This window comes from Eucalyptus grandis, chromosome 9 (assembly GCF_016545825.1).
Source record: "Eucalyptus grandis isolate ANBG69807.140 chromosome 9, ASM1654582v1, whole genome shotgun sequence".
Lineage (NCBI taxonomy): Eukaryota > Viridiplantae > Streptophyta > Magnoliopsida > Myrtales > Myrtaceae > Eucalyptus > Eucalyptus grandis.
Window position 1 is genome coordinate 27,583,619 of NC_052620.1, and position 18,184 is coordinate 27,601,802.

Sequence of the window (18,184 nt, forward strand, 5' to 3'; positions counted from 1 at the left end):
CTCTTGATCTGATGATTTCCTAAAGCAAACTATTCGGCTACAGCATTGGTGAATGTCAACATAACAACTCGACAATCTGATATCAATTTTGTTGTACTGTGTAGAGGATCTCTGTCTACATCTACACGATCACTGTGCCGAATCTCCCCTTACTTGTACACTGCATTCTGGCTATCTGGATATCACCTATGTACGACTCTGAGGAACACTCTTTAAGCTGATGAAAGTTATTGGAATACATCGATTTCTTTCTCCAGTTTCTCTGCTATATTATTCTGTACTTCCATATCCAAGCAACTGAACTCCCCTGAACGTTGAAACAGTTCCAACTTCTTCAAGGCACATAATTCATCCACATCACAATAATCTGGTTACGATTATCAGTCATCAGATCATATGTAACGGCTACCTTGCTAATTTATTTGTGAAAATAGATTTCTGTCGACTGAAATGGAGGATCATTCTCACATTTATGAAGTTGGATTAGATATTTGATAATGTAAAGCCCGTCGATCAGGGTTGTTAACTTGAGAAGAGCAAGTAGTATGGAAATTTTGCAGCTTTGCAATTCATCTATGGAGAAGAAAAGCAACCTGATTTTAAAAGCCTTGGAGATCAACCAAGTAACTGCATTCATCATAATTGGAAGGCAGTGGCTAAAGGCGCCATTCACTGTGAAATTACATTATAACAACTTTGACAATACATTCATGCTTCTTTACTCGTGTGAGAGAAATGTGCTATTTTTTTATTCAGTAATGTTCTATATATACATAAAATAGACCCTAAAACTCCTAAAGACTATTTTACCCTTTTGTTCTAACACTCCCCTCAAACTAGAGCATATATATTAATTATGCCCAGCTTATTACAAATATAATATATCCTCCCATTACCCCCAGAGGTTTAGTAAAAAAATCTGCAAGTCATTCACTAGTTCGAACATGATTTAGAAGAATCAATCCATTCTGTAACTTCTCTAAAATAAAATGACAATCAACTTCACTGTGTTTTGTTCTCTCATAAAACACGGGATTGGAAGTTATATGCACGGTGGCTTTATTATCACACCATAGGGTCATAGGTTTTGAAGTTTTGAAACATAATTCAGTCAATAACTGTTGAATCCACAATAATTCACATATCACTTGTGCCATGGCTCTATATTCTGACTTGGCACTTTAGCGAGCAACAATACTCTGTTTTTTACTCTTCCATGATACCAGATTCCCTCCAACTAGGGTACAATAGCTTGTGATTGATTTCCTATCATTTGGAGATCTTGCACAATCAATATCAGAAAATCCTTCAACTTTACTATCACCATGGTTCTGATAAACAATCCCTTTCCCTGGAGTTTTCTTCAAGTACCGCAATATATGAATAACTGCATCCTAATGAGACGTTCGGGGGAAGACAGAAATTGGCTTATCACATTGATTGGAAAAAGCAATATCTGGACGAGTAACTGTAAAATAATTCAGCTTATCCACCGGTCTTCTATATCTCTTGGGATTGTCAAAGATCTCCCCATCCTCAGAGGTCAGTTTAACTCCTTGTTCCTCATGTGAATCAAGAGGCTTACCCGTCTCAGTAAGCAAATCCAAGACATATTTTCATTGTGACAAAACAATACCTTTTTTTTTATTGTGCAACTTCGATTTCTAGGAAATACTTCAATTCTTAGGAAATACTTCAATTTTCCTAAGCCTATAGTCTGAAACTGGTGTTGAAGATAGATCTTTAGCTTAGCTATACCAATCAAGTCATCTCCTATGATGATAATATTATCAACATATACAATTAAGAACAGTTTGCCTCACTCTGAATGTTTATAAAAGAAAGAGTGATCATTGTCACATCTCGACAATTAAAAGAAAGCATGGCCTTAGAAAATTTTTCAAACCATGTCCGTGAAGATTATTTCAAATCATATAATATGTATATTTTTAAATTTGCAAACCAATCCCCTAGACTCTCCCTGAGCCACAAATCCTGAAGGTTGCTCTATATAAACTTCCTCATTAAGAGTATTATGCAAGAAAACAGTTTAAACATCAAGCTGAAATAAGGGCCAGTTATTTGTGGCACTAAGAGAGATCAAAATTCGAATAGAAGTAACCACTCACCTGGGTGGTGCTGCTGGCGGTGAGCTTCTCCCCCTAACGCAAGGGGAGGAGTTCGATTCCCGGGTGTCACAGGGTGACTTACCCAGTGGCACGTGTGTGGTGGCTAGCATGTGTTGCTCCCAGGGTTTACCCCCTATTACCCCGGGTTTTTCGGGCTGTCCGTGTTGGTATGGTGCGCGAGTTCCCTGAATCACAAAAAAAAAAAAAAATCGAATAGAAGTAAGTTTGGCAACAAGAGAAAAAATATCCAAATAATCATCCTCATATATCTGGGCATACCCTTTGGCAACAAGTCTCGCTTTTAAACGAGCAAGAGAACCATTGGGATTGACCTTCACAACATACACCCATCAACAACCAATAGTAGTTTTGCCTAAAGGAAGAGGTACCAATCCCAAGTTTGACCATGTGAGAGAAAAATGCTATTTTTTATACAGTAATGTGCTATATATATATACTTAAAATAAACCCTAAAACTCCTAAAAATTATTTTACCCTTTTACTCTAACAACTCGAATTGAAATTAGTCCCGAGAAGGATCCGATCAACGCGGTCACAATCAAGTATTCGCACTCCTAGAAAGATTACGGCAGCTCGGCATGAGAGACGTGGGATGCAACGCAAAACCTCTCATTCTTTTTTACGGGAAAATATTATGGGAGCCGAATTGCTTATTGGGTGAGCGTGGTAGAGGTTATATGGTCAATCTGTTTTGCAGATTCAAGAAGCAACTCGACCTTCATATTTTGCACAAATTTTGAAAATAAGAAAATTTGACTGCACCAGTCTGTTCTGTTCGCTAGATGAATACTGAGGGTGAACTAAAAAATCCTCGTAAACGATATTGGGTCGATTTTCTCGAAACCCGAAGGAGTCTTCCTTGAACGAGGCTGTATTTTCTAACAATCAGATCTTACTTTCGCAGCTGGCCTCGGTTTTTATTTCCATATATTCATGTTGCAGGAAAAAAGAAATGGAGTTGTGATGTATTCGTTGCAATATCTCGGTCTAAACACTCATTATGCAGATTCGCACTGATGAATATTCATATCGTTGACAGGGAGACGTGCTCATAAAATCTGGACACTTGATCTTAATCAAATTAAGGTTCTTGTGTCAGAATATTACTTTTATTGGCAATAACCAATCTAGGGTTCATCATTGCTTATCCAGCTTGAATCCACATTGAGATACCATTTCAGATGCTTCATCTCCTTTCAGATTTCAGAAAACTTATGATACTCTATATTGCGGACTTTATATTATAGAAAAACAAATGGTAGAATCTTCCTGCTGAATATAAAAATAAGCTTTTCTGACATCAATAATGAATCCCTTTTAGTATCTTGCACCGATTCTATTGACCTGCGGTATCCACATCCCTAAACGTCGTTATCAGCATCGCAATAATGCACTAAACAAATGAACTTTGACTCTGTATGCTGATGCAAACTGCAAAAAAGCGTGCGCCGGATGCGCAACTCTGCTAAGATTGAAAAGAATACAACTCAAAACTTGGCATATATTGCTTATAATTAATCTATACTATTATAGTTAGCGGCACCGGCCAGTCTCTTGGCAACATTTTATTCAACGGCGTCTTTCAAGAACTTGGTATTGTGAAAGGCCGGGAGAAAAAAATAACAGAACTAAGGAATTGGTGAAAGTGGTTGAAGTTCCGATGATGATATTCGCAAAAATAGAAATGAAGATACCACGATGTTAATGCTCGTGCCAAACTGATGACGGTATCTGGAAGTTTAGCTCCACGCCTGCTGTCGTAGCGAAAGCAAATGGAAAATCTCTCTGTTTTGTAACCTGTTCTTCGGCGGCTGCAAAATAACACCCAGGTTTAGCTAAACAACCACGGACTCTTTCGTCAAGAACTAACAAGAGAGGCCAACGAATTTGTCAACCTTCTAGAGAACTCGACGCTCGAACAGCGACTATGCAACTTCATGGAAGATGGTCATCTTTCATCTCGAGAACTTGACACTTGAACAGCAACTGAGCGACCAAATGGAAAAAAGGGCCATCTTTCACACAAAAGACGAGGAAAACTGCTAATAAAAAGGTAAGATCATAACCCCACAAAGCTAAAGTCCAATTTGCATATCAAGTGGCGAAAAAGAATATCCGGGTCTGACAAAGCTCGTCACCGACGGCTGCGGCGAGGAAGATCATTGGTAATGATATGTCATACAAGTGGAGGGGTCATTATCTCAACCGATCCATCACTGAAGTCTTCAATAATTGTCCTCTTCAAGAGCTTTCTGTGTAAAAACCCAAGCACAAGAAATCCAATTGTTTAGTACATGAGTGCATCCACCAATCCCACCTTAAAATAAAAGTTATTGGAACAGTTCACACTTTACAACACCCATACAACTCCCACACACATCATGCAGGAGAGCAACAGAAAAGCATTTCTTACAAGCTCAATGCCTGTTCACTATGAGGTTGGAAGAAAAAACTCGCAATCGCGATTTGGGCGTTGATTAAGACCTTTCGTTTTTGATGACTCATCATCATTGGTTTTCCTAAAATTGGTATCAAAACGCTTGCAGATGTGGTGGCGACTCTCAAGTTGATTATCGCCCTCGATCGGCGATCGATCGTGCTAAATACACCCAGGTCAAAATTAACCAAAAAGAGTGGGGACCACAAGTTTGATTCTCCATGCTTGATATACTAATGGCCCTTGATTTTTAAGGCTTCCTTGGAAATGCATGAAGATCTTATATCTAGATATATATGCATATCTGATCTAATCTCTCTGTTTATGTGCTAATCAGTGAATTTGATATGGGGATTAGATTAATTTAACCCTTAATTGAGCATGACTTGGGGTGTTTCCTGGTGAGCAACAGTGGTGGGGCCTGCTGGTTATATAACAAGCTTGAAGCCTTATCTCACACAAAGTGGATAACATGTCATGACCAATGACCATGACCATGAGGATTCCATTATGCAGCATGAATATACTACAAAGCCAATCCATTGCTTAGTCTAAATCGATGGAAATGCTCAATAGATTTAATTGGAACTAGTGCTTGCTTAGCTCATATACAATGGTTGAGATGCGGCGACTCGAGGCTTGCCCCCAAAAGTCTTTTGAGGGTCACATGCAAATATGCATATGGGGAGGTTGCATGAGGAATTTGGTCCCCATCTGGCTCTCAATCCAAGTGGCCCTTGAAGAAAAAGATTTTTCTCGAGGGACGCCACTAAAGTGGTTAGGTTTTTAAATGGCGGGCTTTGATCGAGATGGCATAAATAATTAATTTACCATATTGTATAAGTTGATTTCGATTTCACGAAAATTATAGAATAACTTACTAAGTAGTTTTTTTAATGAGATGGCAAGACATGACATGTTCAGATAGGATAAAAAAAAGTTGTCATCATTTTTGTTTTGCGGGTAAATATTCGACTATAAAAAAAGAAAGTAGATCACCGGATATGGACAACGGGGGATTTCCATCATGCTCTTGAAAGTTATTCTCCATGTTTGCTCCTTGGAGAAATAGTCATCACTCGCTTCTCTTCTGTTCAGAACTACCAACCCAACAAGATTGGACATTCAATAATTTAGATGTTTATGTTTTCTAATTTTATAATGAACCATGCTTTTCTTGAGAAAATTTAGAATTTTTATTGGCTGAAATTGGCAGAAATCTTTTTCATCATGCCCTTCACAATTCAAAAAACCAAAAAAAAAAAAGAACAAAGAAAAAAGAAGAAAAGAGAAAGCCAACTAGGGAATCTCAAAGAAAAAATGCCAACTTTAGCTTCTCAGTGCCCTTAAGTTCCAAGAATCTTCTCCTCTTTTACACTCTATATTGTCTAATATTAAATCTATTGACTCAAGGGTGAGATCTTTAAGGTTCGTCATAATTTTTTTTTAATTTTTCTTCCAGACAGATTGATCTCACCGCACGTTCATAGATAGTGGAGTACATACAAGGATGCCTGACTGGGAAAATGATTATGACCAAGGGAAAGTGTCAAGAAAATTCCAAGTAGCAATTTTTTTTTATGTGGGTCCTACTGATTTTTTTTTTTTTCGGTAGAGTAGATTCTTCCCCTAGCATAACATGAGGCACTGATCTGCCCAGAGCAAGAAGACAACAACAGAGCGCAGAGTTTGGTAAAATTCAGGCAAAAAATTAGCTTTTTTTCCATGTGGACAGGGGGTTTTGGAAGAGAGAGAGAGAGAGAGAGGACTAGAAGTGATAGACCCTTTTATCAGCCAAATCTTTGTTGGTGATGTACCGCTCTTTGTTGCTCAGATATGGATTTGCCCGAGGCATATTAATCATACCCACCTCAAAAGGACCCAGTTCTAGTTGGAAAAGTGAGTGACTTTTATCTGTCTTTCTCAAAAATTTACAATTTTTGGTTGTTTTCTGGATCTCCTCTGTTTCTGTTGATTAGTACTGGGAAGACCCTGTGTTAGTTGGAACAGTCGAGGGACTATCCTTTTATCTGGATCTTAATTCTCCTTCTGTTTGTATTGATTAGTTTAGGTGAGCGGTGCGGTGTACAGCACATGCCTTGAAGCGGTAGAATTAATTGTTCCCATTTTCGAGGACCAAAGTGTTCATCTTCATCTTCTTTTTCCTTTTCTGATGATCAAAGACCCATTTGAATCTGATTTATGGGTTTTGAGTTCTTCACTGCAAAGGACAGGTGAAGTTGCTTATCTTGGAGTTTCGAAATGACGCTCTCTCCTGCCGTGGTTTCCATTAATTTAAGTGCGATATGTCAATCCTGACATCACTACCTAATATCAATTTGATTTCTAAATGGGCTTCCTTCTCTTTTAAAATTTATTATGAGCGTAACTTACGCTTAGAAATTGCCGTCCCCGGTTTTTGCAACCCAGCTGATGTTCGATTGCTATTAGACCATCGGCTTCCCTGAAGAATCGGGCAATATACTCCAAACTTTATGAATTCGATCCCAATCACCCTTTCAAACAGCTTTCCTGAAAAGAACTGTTAATTCCTTGATTTCCCCTCCTGAAATGCTTTTCTGATAGCAGTTCCTAATCAATTTTTGTTGATGATGTTTCGGCAACTCAGACAAATCAGAGCGTTGGACGAGGCCGACATAAATCCTTCCTGGAAGTTCCTATTTCTGTTTTTCATCTTCACCGGGCTTCTGTGTTTTGGGTCATAATGATGTTGCAACTAACAACTCAGTGATTACTGGTTATGGCATCTGCTTGATTATTTGAGGATAGAAAATAATGGAGGATGTTGCTTTCACCCCTAATTTCACAAGTGAGAGTCTCTTGGATTCTGCCATGGACTTGGACTTGATGGATCAACTCTTGTTAGAAGGATGCTGGTTAGAAACAACAGATGCCTCCAACTATCCATTTCGGGGCATCTTTCAAGAGGAAGCAGGAAAAGACTTCGCCGAAAGTCCACCCTCAACGTGTCCTAGAATAGAGGAAAGATTGGAGATGGAGCAGAAAAATATTAATCCTTTTGAAGCTACGGCATCTTCAAGTCAATCTGAAGGTTTTCAGATTGAAGGCACCGAAGTTGGGAGACGGTGCTGGATTGCCCCAACGGCAAACCCGGGTCCCTCTTCCTCCATGAAGCAGAGATTGATGATGGTTCTCGGGCGTCTGAAAGAATGCACTAAAGACAAAGATGTGCTTGTTCAAATATGGGTGCCGGTAAAGAAAGGGGGGAGGAACGTGCTTACCACAATTGACCAGCCATATGTCTATAATCCTAACAGCAAGAGCCTTGAGAGTTACAGAAATGTTTCAAAAACATATCAGTTCCTGGCCGATGAGGAGACTAAAGAGTCAGTTGGCTTGCCGGGTCGGGTTTTCTTGGGGAAGCTCCCAGAGTGGACTCCTGATGTTCGGTTCTTCAGTAGTGAAGAGTATCCACGTCGTGACTATGCTCAGCAGTATGATGTCCGTGGGTCCCTTGCGCTTCCTGTTTTTGAACGGGGCAGTGGGACTTGCTTGGGTGTTGTTGAGATCATAACAACTTCCCAGAAGATCAACTATCGTCCAGAACTTGAAACTGTCTGCAAAGCTCTCGAGGTCCCTTCTAATTCTTCTCCTTGATTCTATGATACCAGATGTTTTTGAGTCTGATTTGCTACAAGAAGAATTAGCAAAAAGCTGTCTGCTTGTCAATACAAAGAAAAGCATCACCATATGTGGTAATAAACTATTAAAAACTGTTGAAACATAAGATATAACAGATTAAGAGCTAGGTATAGTTTCTGAACAGAAATTTGCAGTCTGAATACGTCCTATACGGGCTCTTCGGTACTTCAGCTATATATTCTTGGGAGGCGAACATATCAAATAGCATTAGTGTCTTGCCTCTGTTTTCCTCAAGTCAGAGTTCACTGTTTAGTATTTTCCAGATCACAATCAGTGTGCTAACCTCATGTAATGTGTCGTTTGGTGTGCGAAGCATTTTTCCTATCTTGCCAAGCAGAGATGTTGGAGACATTCCCACACTCTATAGTCCATTTTCCCAGTTTCCTACTTTGATGGCCATATGGCTAATTCCATTTTTTTTTCTCTATGGATTATTTTCACTGGAGTCCCAATTTTCTTCATAACGAGGTTATTTGAAACTGTTTTGTCTGGGCATATGTTACATTTGTTTAAATTAAAAAAACCGTTTAGATTCACCAACAGTTCCCTCTCCAATTATTCATAATGTACCTCAGCAGACACCTACAAATATCAAGAAAATTTGTCTTCTCATGTTTAATTAGAGCTCTTTATTGCAGGCTGTTGATCTTAGAAGTTCCCAGACCTTCAGACCACCTAGTGCGAAGGTAAATGAATTTTCTACTCAAGTTTACCAGAAATCCATGATGGTACTTATGAAGTGTAAATGGGTTTATCACAGGCTTGCAATCAGTCACACCAAGCTGCACTACCGCAGATCTTAGAGGTTTTGACATCTGTATGCAGACAATACAGACTGCCACTAGCTTTGACTTGGGCTTCTTGTCTCCAGCAAGGTAAAGAAGGACCTCGGCATTCTAATGAGAACTATGAATTCTGTGTGTCAACCGTCGATTCTGCTTGTTTTGTGGCCGATCAACACTACTTGGGGTTTCAGGAAGCATGTTCAGAGCATCACCTGTTAAGAGGACAAGGAATCGTTGGGAGGGCATTTACAATAAACCAGCCATGTTTTGCTGCTGATATAACTGCATTCAGCAGGAAGGAATACCCTCTGGCTCACCATGCTAGGATGTTAGGGTTATGCTGTGCCACTGCAATTCCCTTAGCAAGCATCCACACCGGATCAGTTGACTTTGTCTTGGAGTTCTTTTTGCCAAGAGATTGCAGAGATGCTGAAGAACAAAAGCAGATGATTAACTCATTGTCCAGTTTTGTATGTCAGACACTCCAGAATTCCCAAAAGGAACAGAAGGAAACGCTCGTGTCATCCACAAGATATACTGGAGTTAACACTTCAGATAAAAGAATTCAGGCTGAAGAAACCGATAAGTTGCTACCTTCTCTTAACAAACGTCATCCGCAAGAAGTGTCGTGGATTGCAAATATGGTGGAGGCCCAAAAGAACAGCAAAGGGATCTCTGTTCCATTTGAGGTTCAGAAAGAACCCAAAGAAGAATTTACAGTGACGACCAAATGGGAAGAAACTGAAATAGGACTACAGCATGGACAGTTCCATCCAGAGTTCCACCGAGTTCAGCAGAACTTAGAAAACAAGCCTAATGTCGAGGGTGGGGATACTCTTGGTCAGTTTCCCTCCATAGGTGGTAGAAAATCAGGTCAGAGGACTCGTACAAAGACTGAGAAGACAATCAGCTTGGATGTCCTCCGGCAATACTTCGCAGGGAGCCTCAAAGATGCTGCTAGAAGTATTGGTGGTACGGAATTTTTGTTTGCTACTTACTGATTCGTTTGTACTTAGCTCTTTATTTTCCATTCAACGCTGGTTGGGTTTCACAAAGTGAGTGAGAATTAATGAAGTGGTTGGTAGTGAATAGCCAATGAAACTTCACAAAGCAGGCATAGAATAAGTTGCTATGTTAATTCTGTAGTTTCAATAACGCTGCTTCAATAAGTGCACATCCGATGTGGTCCAGAAATGCCCGTCTTTTTTTCTTTTATCGATGAACTAATATTGTTCATAACTCAGAAGACAACACTAATATATCACGATGATGACCTATTACAAGCAAATTGACAAAGTTCTTTAAATCCAAATTGCTGATTTTACATCTGCATCTGCTCAGAGAAGAACCTACTTTAGCCTTGTAGGGGTGTTGGATGTATGCTTTCAACTTTTTAATTGCCAGTGTGGGAGGTGGGTACACAATCTTATGAATTCAAATCTTTTTTGTTTGTTCCATTAGTTGCTGATACTTCCACCCATGTGCAGTATTCGGGAATATAAATCGAAACTAACCCCATAAGCTTTTTGCTTCTTGGATAAAGTCCCTCACCATGTCAACTGGAGCTTAAGCAGCATAAATCTCTTTTCAGTTTCTTATGTCATGTCACAGTGAGGCATCATGAGGCTTTAATTTGAATCTAATTTGTCTTCTTTTGCACTTCACAAACTCACCTTAATGTTTCTGATGGAGTGGGTTGCCAAATGCTTCATACTCCTTTTGACTAACAAGCTGCTGCTCTTGTGCTTACTAAATCTCCCGATCTTGGAGAATCTGTGCCCTACACTTAACCAAGTAGTATAGCCTTCCTGGCAAAAAATGCTTACTCAGATTATTCTATGTGCAGTTTGTCCTACAACCTTGAAAAGGATATGCAGACAACATGGCATCACTAGATGGCCTTCTCGAAAGATCAAGAAGGTAGGCCATTCTCTAAAGAAGCTTGAGAGCATTATAAATTCGGTCCAAGGTGCTGAGGGTACCATACGTATTCGCTCATTTTATGAGAGCTTCCCAGAATTGAACTCTCCAAGACACTCTGAGAAGGGAACTTTTTCATCAGCTAATCTGGGTAATCCTCTGGAGCAATTAAATCCTCAGACTGAGAATGGTTTGTTCAGCTCAGGAGCCACTACCTCGAATTCTCCATCTTCCTCATGCAGCCAGAGCTCTGGTTCTACTACCTCTTTCTCAACCGGGACAAAGCAGTGTTTTACTGCAATAACTGCTCTGAGCAGCGGTGATCCAGTCATGTCCAATAACCCCTCTGAAGTGCTAAAACGAACACACAGCGATGCAGAATTACATATTTCCACTCACGAAGAGCCGAAGCCTCTTATAAGATCCCAAAGCCACAAATCATTGGACGAGTGGGGAAGTCTCGAGAATGTAGCCACTTTACCGAAAACCAACAACCCCCGCATAACACGTGATTTGGGCATTTATAGAATTAAAGCAATTTTGGGGGAAGAAAAGATCAGGTTTAGCTTGAAACCCAGTTGGGGACTTAGAGATTTGCAACGTGAGGTGGCAAAACGTTTCAACATAGAAGATATTGGAACAATTGATCTCAAGTACTTGGATGATGATCAAGAATGGGTTCTTTTGACATGTGATGCTGATCTTGAGGAGTGCATTGATGTGTACAGAATGTCGCGAAACCATACAATCCGGATCTCCATTCACCAATCTTCACATCAAAATCTAAGAAGTCTTGGTGGTAGCAGTGGTGAGGCTCAGCACCGAGGCCATATCCATTTATAAGTTTCCAGTGTTCGGGATCTGAATATCCATCCGGCACCAAAATTTCTCCTTTGTAGACAGAGCAAGAAGGCAAACCATCCGTTGGAGGCAGGGACGTCAGACCAGGTTTGAACCCCGGCTATAGCTAAAAAAAAAAAAAAAAAATGGAGGAATAAAGAAAATTGATATCAGGTATTTCAGTTCATGGCTTTCTAGGTGTTGCTAGAGAATTTAGTCGGTGTAATTACATGGTAGATTTGCTTAATTCCCAGGTGCTAAGCATGTTTGCTTTGCTTAAAGCTGTTGCTTCCATTGGACATGTTGTGTCATAATTCAAGTTTCCTTCGGCAATCAAGATTATGGCCCAGTTGATTGAAGCTAGATGGCAGTGTACTTTCTCCTTCGTGACTTTTGAGAATCGACAACTTTCAAGGCGGTCTGATTTACCGAATTCTGGGAAAGGAAAATTAGAATTACACCCAAACAAGATTGATGAACACCAAGTAGTTGACATTCAGGGTCAATACATTTTGGTGACTTCAACAGGTATCTGTAAATTGGGGTGACTAAGGTACTAAGGTACAAGTAATGGAATGTTTACATCAGCTACTACATAGCCACAGATCTATTACCCTCCTAAGTCCTCCAAGAAGGTACTGTCAACTGAACTCATCATTTGGTGGAACATACATCAGATGCCAAGATCAAATTCCATGTAAACTCGAATGAGAGTTTGGAATTAACAATGCACGTCCAACATGAGAAAAAGGAGAAGATGCAGCTTGAAAAATCCATCTGAATCTTTGACAGCAGATCGTCTCGTAAATCTCAGATGGAGCAATCTCTCACGATATCCTGGAAGATGGAGTTAAGATTTTTTAAATTTGGAAACTATATAAATGTGACAATATTTGAACAATCAAAGATTAATGAAGATCAAATCCAAATCGCGCTGATGAAAATAGAATCCTACAAATAAATGAGCCTCCTGACAATTACCAAGCGAACATATGAGGAATCTCACTATTCTAACCTCTCGGGTCTATATATACCATTATACCTTACCAGACCCTTTTTATCTTACTGGATTTCCACCCCGTACCCCACAATTTTTGTCTTCGGAACTACGGGGGTATTACTGAAGTCGCAGAAAATGAAAATAATAAGCTCTGCTTTGGTCATACGATATCCCCATCAAGTTCACTGGGTCATTTCACACGTCCACAATAATACACAGGTTAAGCATGAGAGTGATTTTCACGCAACAGAAGCATCTGTAATTGGGGACAACCTTTGTGGTGCCGTCAAGTTGCTGCATTTTTATGTCTCATCATCCCTTCTGATTGGGATCAGATCATCTTTATCAGGTCAGCGCTGGCATGTACACCCCACCATTCAACTGCAAAAACACAATTAAAAAATGAAAAGATTACCAGATGAACCTTCGGCATTTGACATTCAGACAGTGCATGAACAGGAATTCAATAGTCAACTAGTTTACCTGATGCAATACATCAGGCTACGCATCAAGCATTCATTTTATCTTAGCTCCACAACGAAGCCCACTGGATGTCATGACACGAATATTCCGCTCCTGCAAGTTAACAATCATCAAATACTGCTAATAAACTCCCCCATATTGGATTTAAAAAAAAAAAAACTCCCCCATATTAAAGCTCCAGGGAAGAGACTGGATGTTTGATGATAATTTAAGTCCAAAGAGGTTTCACAAAGGTTCTCTAATAGTTAGTATAGTGAAAATAGTAAATCACTACCAATACAATGATAGCAAGATCCACATATCCAGACATTGAGAAAGGAGTAACCCAACAAAAGTCAGGGATCTTAATTAAACCATACACTCGCTCCTTTAGATATGACAATCAAACAACCAAGGAATATTAAGAAGACAAAGATAAGGAAAAAAATGAATTTTAAGATACCTGCATGCATCCAAAGGAGCCTAGACCCTTCCAATTCATCTGCTTCTGTAAAGTCTAAAAACTGAGAGAAGAGAACTCAGAAAGTTGTCGCAGGATGTTCATTAGAGAGTGAGCTACTGCGCTGCCAAGCATCTCGACAATCATTGTTTCTTCTCTCTTCAAAATCCTATATGGTGCTGAGGAACAATAAAACAAATTCCTAATCTGCACAAAGAAAGAGCTATTGAAGATACTGAAAATATAAACAGCACGAATTTCAACTTGAAGGCAGAGAGAAATTTCTTCAATTGATATACTTGTATAGTTAGATTTTTATGTCCAAATAACTGTATAAGCTACAGCAAGATTTGATTATGGAGAGCAACTGATGAAGTTGATGTTACCATCTCAAAAATCCAGGTAATCATTTTCTTTTGCTGCAGACTTGGTATACTGCCCTGACCCCAACCTTTCTGTATATCCTTGAGAGTTCTGGAGACAGTCCTGCTGCCATCATCTCTGTTCAAGAGCAAAGGTAAGCTATGGGAATGGCCATAAAAATTTAGAACTAAATACATCCCACATACACATTACTTTCATTCAATGAGGAAAATAGAGCATGTTGATAACATGACTTAGTGCCAATTTGCAGCCATATGGGTTGCAACTTGCAATTCAGTACTCGACATATAATTAATCCTATGAGATTTTGCAGGAGCATCACCAACTGTTCTAAAAGCTTAAGTTGTTAGATGAAGGCCTGATTTATTATTTAAATATTCTAATACTCTCCCTCACACATAGGTTGGACTTTGGCCTAAGTCAACATGGAAATATTTAATTGGGGAGGCAAATAGGGGCTTGGAAAGATTTAAACTCAGGACCTCCTACTCTAATACCATGTGAGATTTTATGATACCACTGCCAACTATTCCAAAAGCTTAAGCTGTTAGATGAAGTTCTAGTTTATTATTAATAAATCCAATAACTTCTCTAACACCATCCGTACTCCTAGTCTGCAAGCATATCATACTGCATACTGCATATATTTAGTGCAAGGAAGAGTGATATCCAACTATATTTCAGCACAAAACAGGGTGGCAATTATTGAAGAAGACGCTGAGCTGTTCCTATTGTTCACGGGCAATATAGTTAAATCAAGGACTGTAGATATAAGCAGTCGGGTGGCATATGACAACCAAAAAGGGAGAACAGAAAGAAAAAAGTTAGATATTGTGTATCACTTAATATACCTTTGCACTATGCTTTGCCAATTGTATTCATTATGGATATCTGGTCTTCTGTGGATGGTTCTCTCCTTACTTGCTGCTACCTTCTCATTTGACACTATATCCATCATCCTCTCTGCAAGTTGATCAGCCTCCTTTTTATTTCCTTTATGTCTTAATCCATCAATTACTGGCATAAATGATGCAGGGTCAATTCCATATCCACTATCAATCATCCTATTAAGAATGCCACTGGCATCATCTATCTTCCCTTCATTACAAAGGATGTTGATGAGATGATTAGAGAGAAAATCTTCCAGATCAAAATGTCTGTTAATTGCAGCTTTGAACAACTCTTCAGCTGCTTCAATTTCCTTTCCGGCAAGCAACTCGTTGAACAATAAGCTGTAGAGGGGTTCCTTATGGCCACATATATTAAGAGCTATTTCAAACATCTCCTGGGCCAGTCCAAAGTCACCAGCCTTGCAGAAAGCTCTGATGAGTATCTTAAAAGTAGTAATATTAGGAAATACTCCCTTCTCAATCATCTCATCTAGAATAGAAGGGGCATCATTAATCCTCCCACCTTCACACAGGCATCTGATGAAATTATTGAAAGTACAGACATTGGGAGGTATCCCTCTTTCTTTCATTTCATCAAGAAGTCCATATATCTCAAATATCTGATTCTTTCTTCCCAAGCCCAAAATCAATGAATTGTACGTTTGTAGCCTCCTGCTGCAACCTTTTTTCTCCATGTCCTTGAGAACTCGAAAAGCGGATGATAGTTTTCCCTCTTTACAGAGAGCGTACACAAAGGAATCGTAAATAACAGAATCAGGGCGTATTTTTCTACTCATCATCTCAGCAAACATCTTCTTTGCTTCTTCTACCCTACCGGCCTTGCATAAACCACTAATCACAGTTGAGTAAGAGATTAGATCTGGGGAACATTTGTTGCAATCATTGGCATTATCAACTAAGCCAATAAAAGAATTCCCCAAATTTCCAAGAGCAGCACTTCCGTGACTCCACATCCCACTCACTATCTCCATTGCCTTATCCAACTCACCTCTGAGACATAACCCATGTATTACAATATTACAGGTGACAGTATCCAAGCCATAACCTCTCTCATTCATCTTCTGCAGTAACTTTTCAGCCTCTGATGTCTTACCCTCTTTCCAGAGGCTATGTAGCAAGAAATTAGAAGTGTAATTGTTTGGGAAACAGCCACTCTTCATCATCTCCTGGAGAATATTCCTTGCTTCCCGCATCTTCCCTTTGCTGCAGTATCCCTGGGCTAAAGTGCTATAACTGATTGTATCTGGGGAGACACTGGAACTTTGCATTGAATGCATCACTGTCCTTGCATCAGACAACATCCCATTCTTGCACAGCCCATCAATCACAATATTGTATGTGTAAATACTGGGTTCAACACCACTTTCAATCATCTCATTTATTATTGACTGTGCCTCTAAGAGGTTCCCCTTCCTAATCAAACCTAACAACTGGATATTGTAGCTCTCCAATTTCATCAACTCACCCTTTCTCTTCATCGTATCGCCCAGAGTTTTGGCTTCCTCCCACATCCCTTCCTTGCAAAATCCTTGAAGCATTAGATTGTATGTTACAGTGTTCGGCTCAGGGAGGCCCAACTCTTGATCTGTTAACATATCTCTAAAAATTCTAGAAGCTTCTAATACTTTACCGGCAGCACAAAGAGCAGATATCCGGGAATTGAAGGTAACAATATCTGGAGACAAGCCATCTCCTCTCATCCTCTCTACCAATTTTTCAGCTTCATCAGTCATACCTTCCCTACAAAGGCTAGAAATCAAAGTATTGTACACTACATTATTCGGCGCAATCCCCGAGCTCTTCATCTCATTCAAAAGCTCCAACCCCTGGCCAGTGAGTCGAGCTCTACAATACCCACGAACCAAAATCCCGAAACTGTACTCATTAGGCATGCACCCTCTCTTAGGCATTTTCTCAAACAAGTTCCGGGCATCACTCAACCGGCCCGCCTCGCACAGCACGTCGATCAACAGATTAAACGTGTAGGTCTCGGGGCTCAACCCCGCAACAACCATATCCCTGTACAGCCACAACACGTCATCCACACGGTTTTCCCTCAGGCACGCCCGTATGAGCAAATTATACACGAGACCCGGAGGCGGGTCGTCAGGGAAACGAGAACGGAGCGACTTGAAATGCGAGACGGCGGCCGCGGGGAGCCCCGAACGGGCCAGCAGTTTCACGAGGGAAACGAGGGAAGAGGGGCGGGACTCGGCGGGGCAGGAGGAGAGGATGAGGGCGCGGAGGTGGTCGATCTCCGGGAGCATCCTGGCGCGAACCAGGATGCGGGAGACGATGGGGAGGGAGCGGGCGATGCATGGGGCGTGAGCGGGGGAGGGAGGCGAGGAGAGGATGCGCTTGAAGAGCTGCCATGCGAGCTTCGGATTGCCGGAGTTCTTGAAAAGTGCTTTGGCGAGCTTGGCGGTTGGGTCCATCCAACTGCCGAACGAAGTGTGTCTGTCCGCCGTCGACCGAGTTTTGGTGTTTTTTTTTGGGGTTTTTCCGTTGGTTCCCTCTTTCTCTCTCTCTCTCTCTCTCTAGAACTATGGTTAACATAAAATATTAGTGATTAGGGAAAGCAAATTTTTTATATTTGACGAGTAAGTATAAAAAAAAAACTGGTTGTTTTACGGAAAAGGTTTCCGTGGATTTACCATTTAATAACTTTCAAGATTGAAAATGAGTAATTTTTAATAAGTTTGTAGTTCATAATAATGAAAATTGCTGACACAATATGTTGTCTGTTCTTGAGATATGATTTGATTTGATGGTGGAAACCAATTTATTAAAATTGTACAATGCCTAATACTTATGGATTCGAACTCATTTTAATGGCTATAATGCACTGAAGTTATCCACTAAACAGGATTTTCTTTCCTGCTATTCCCCAAACAAATGATGACCACGTAGAATTAAGTTGGAATTGTGTCGGAAACAAGGTCTTTAATAATTCAACCCAACAATTTTGGAGATTTAATATACTTAGGTATAATAACAAAGAGTCGGCTACAATTAGAGGTGATCAATTCTACGGTGGATCAATCCCCACCTTAAAATAAGGAACCAAATCAAAAGGATTGATTGCTAATATGTTAAACCAAGAACTAGCCCAAGAACTAGCCGGCTAGTGGATCAAGGAAACGGTGTTGTT

General features: G+C 40.1%; 2 protein-coding genes and 1 long non-coding RNA gene across 8 annotated transcripts; 1 reads left to right on the top strand and 2 right to left on the bottom strand.

The window, feature by feature from the left end:
- Positions 1 to 1,035: 1,035 nt before the first annotated feature.
- LOC104419029 lies at positions 1,036 to 4,234 on the bottom strand. The gene is made up of 3 exons (XR_720769.3): positions 4,046 to 4,234; positions 3,845 to 3,961; positions 1,036 to 2,314 (listed from the first exon to the last, which is right to left on the bottom strand). It is a non-coding gene; the product is annotated as an uncharacterized LOC104419029 (long non-coding RNA).
- A 2,003-nt stretch (positions 4,235 to 6,237) lies between these two features.
- LOC104419030 (protein NLP2) lies at positions 6,238 to 12,754 on the top strand. 5 transcript variants are annotated; one of them, XR_005546691.1, is made up of 6 exons: positions 6,238 to 6,486; positions 7,217 to 8,202; positions 8,910 to 8,957; positions 9,032 to 10,028; positions 10,903 to 11,990; positions 12,071 to 12,754. XR_005546691.1 is itself a non-coding variant. In XM_018862847.2 (6 exons), exons 3-6 carry the CDS (start codon positions 7,384 to 7,386, stop codon positions 11,817 to 11,819), a joined length of 2,781 nt encoding a protein of 926 aa, XP_018718392.2. In that variant the 5' UTR covers positions 6,238 to 6,486; positions 6,654 to 6,821; positions 7,217 to 7,383; the 3' UTR covers positions 11,820 to 12,739. The 5 variants fall into 5 exon arrangements, 3 of the variants coding, with proteins under 3 accessions (XP_018718392.2, XP_039158600.1, XP_010028835.2); XR_005546692.1 differs by having other exon boundaries at positions 10,903 to 11,924; XM_018862847.2 differs by adding an exon at positions 6,654 to 6,821 and having other exon boundaries at positions 10,903 to 12,739.
- Positions 12,288 to 17,541, bottom strand: LOC104419032 (pentatricopeptide repeat-containing protein At2g17140). 2 transcript variants are annotated; one of them, XM_010030537.2, is made up of 6 exons: positions 14,974 to 17,541; positions 14,125 to 14,239; positions 13,742 to 13,945; positions 13,300 to 13,392; positions 13,090 to 13,197; positions 12,288 to 12,653 (listed from the first exon to the last, which is right to left on the bottom strand). In XM_010030537.2, exons 1-3 carry the CDS (start codon positions 17,466 to 17,468, stop codon positions 13,796 to 13,798), a joined length of 2,760 nt encoding a protein of 919 aa, XP_010028839.2. In that variant the 5' UTR covers positions 17,469 to 17,541; the 3' UTR covers positions 12,288 to 12,653; positions 13,090 to 13,197; positions 13,300 to 13,392; positions 13,742 to 13,795. The 2 variants fall into 2 exon arrangements, with proteins under 2 accessions (XP_010028839.2, XP_039158601.1); XM_039302667.1 differs by lacking the exon at positions 13,300 to 13,392.
- Between the last annotated feature and the right edge of the window lie 643 nt (positions 17,542 to 18,184).